This window comes from Triticum aestivum, chromosome 7D, assembly GCF_018294505.1.
Source record: "Triticum aestivum cultivar Chinese Spring chromosome 7D, IWGSC CS RefSeq v2.1, whole genome shotgun sequence".
Classification (NCBI taxonomy): Eukaryota; Viridiplantae; Streptophyta; class Magnoliopsida; order Poales; family Poaceae; genus Triticum; species Triticum aestivum.
In genome coordinates this window covers 22,136,417-22,138,594 of record NC_057814.1, presented here as the reverse complement: position 1 = coordinate 22,138,594, position 2,178 = coordinate 22,136,417, and the positions used below count along the sequence as shown (strand labels likewise).

The window sequence follows — 2,178 nt, the reverse complement described above, 5'->3', positions numbered from 1 at the left end:
CAAACAGAGACGGCTTGGTTTTGAACCCAATGCAGGCATCAACCATTCGACCATCTCTCCACAGCCAAATCCTTATTTTACTCCTACTACAAATAGAACATAGGCATATAAAAAATTCTTGTTTTCAATACATCTCTGTATCTCTGTATACATGGACACAAGATGGCACGGCAAGATGTCGGCTACAGGCCTCAAGACATGTAGCTTCAGCAAGCTCTTTACTCAACAGTTACATCATACTCGCTTTGTAATGTCCATGTAAATAGTAGAGACAAAGAGGACACCACGGTGCTCAAATACAAAAACTTTGTTGGGGCATGTGGTTTCAAAACAGAAACAGTGCAAAACAGAGCAACAGATTACGCTGAAACCCTTGATGGACAGAAATATGATCTGTGACAAAAATCTGCCAACTAGCTTGGCTGATAATAATCAGCCACAAGAGCAGGCTTTAGTATGGATCAGAGGGGTTACTTTAAACCGGTGTGAAATTGTTGAAAGAATGATACCATCTAGATATAGAAGTGTCACATTAGCTAATATCAAGGAAAAGGAGAATTTAACATCACCAATTTAAAACTTTGCTCAACCAACAATAATCAGCCACAAGAGCAGGCTTGAAGCGACAACCACATTGTAAATTATATAGTCGGTGTTCGAAACAAGACACAACAGGGGTACATTTAACACAGACGGATCCAGCAAAGAGACATCTGCCAGTAAGTAAACATATACTACTAGTTAGATGAAGACAGATAGAGATGGACCAAATGCCTTCAGCTGGCCACAATAGCAGCAACCTTGTGAACATCCGCTCCCTCGGTTTGAGCATTCTCCTCATCGCTCACAGAAGAATCACTCAGAAAGTCATCATCATCGTCTTCATCACGCACATGAGCCAGAACAGCATCATCCTCTTCATCAGTAGAGTACTCATGATAACCATTACCACCTCGCCGCCGCAACTCTTCTTCAGGGGTAGCAGCAAAGCGCATGAGTTCACTTAAATCGACCTTCTGCAGTTGTGGCTTTGGGTGTTGATCGGGCTTCTTCTCCATGTAGCCCTCGTCGACCTCGAAGTAGCCCTTCTCCTTGACCCCGTCGATCACCTTCTTCCGGAAGTCCTCGTAGTCGGCGTCAATCTTCCCGAAATACGCGGCGTCTTGTGCGTGCTCCCTCTTCTTCTGCTCGAGCCACTCCGGCGGGTAGTACTTGGCCATGCCGTCCAGGTAGTCGTCTTCGGGGAAAGGCTCCGGCTTCAGCGCGATTATGGTCCTGATCTCGCTTTTCTTGAGCGGACGCTTCCCTTTGCCTCCAGCCTGTGCTGCCGCCGCCGCGCCGACAACCTTCTTGGTCGGCATCGCAGCCTTCCCGTGTGGATCCGGCAACGCCCGATCTCCTGCTCCCGCCGCCGCACACTCGGGCCTCCGCTCACCCTTCTTGCGGCTGGACCGCGCCACCGCCTTCCCCCTCTTGGACTTGGAGACAACCCGCGTCGCCGGACCATGGTCGCCGGCCATCGTAGACCTGACGGCGGTGCACGGCCTCATCGTCCACCTCTCCTCCTCCTCCTCCCTACCCGCCATGGCCTCCTCCCGATGGAGGTTGGATTTGGATGCTGGTGGTCGCTGGGCTGCTGCTGGTTTGGGGATTGGATTGGATTGGAGGAGGCGGCGGTGCCGTCCCGATCTATATAAACAAGGAACCCTAGCCGAGCCGACCGAGCTCCGGATCCAGTCCGTATCGGTCCCCTTCACCCATACCCACACCCACACGGACTCGACTCGCACTGGGCCGGGCCCCTGCCCCTGCCGCTGTTTTCTTATCTTCTTTTTTCAATAAACAGGGGATCGCCCCCCCGCTCCATTTCATATAAAAAGAAACCACAGCGTAACAAAGTCTTACAAATCCAGGACTCAACAGAAACAAAAGACAGACTCAGGAGGAGAAGCATCGTTCCCCCTTCACACACCAAATTCCAAAGTCCCCACAGGACAGCAGAGCTCACAACATTCAGTTGCTTGCATTTCTTAGCACATAGCCAGTTTTTCGCAACAGATTCAAAACCATTAACCGAGATGTTAAAGATAGCTTTCACCTCAGTCCAGACTAGCCTAGCTACCACACACTCAAAAAGCAAATGATGAACAGATTCAATCTCTTTGCAAAAAACACATT

General features: G+C 49.8%; 1 protein-coding gene across 1 annotated transcript; it reads right to left on the bottom strand.

Moving 5' to 3' along the window:
• Nucleotides 1–617: 617 nt before the first annotated feature.
• LOC123167331 (uncharacterized) lies at nucleotides 618–1,788 on the bottom strand. The gene has a single exon (XM_044585179.1). It carries the CDS (start codon nucleotides 1,584–1,586, stop codon nucleotides 777–779), a length of 810 nt encoding a protein of 269 aa, XP_044441114.1. The 5' UTR covers nucleotides 1,587–1,788; the 3' UTR covers nucleotides 618–776.
• Between the last annotated feature and the right edge of the window lie 390 nt (nucleotides 1,789–2,178).

Excerpts from the sequence above, each read along its gene's own strand:
- LOC123167331 (XM_044585179.1), bottom strand. The coding sequence starts at position 1,586 with ATGGCGGGTAGGGAGGAGGAGGAGGAGAGGTGGACGATGAGGCCGTGC.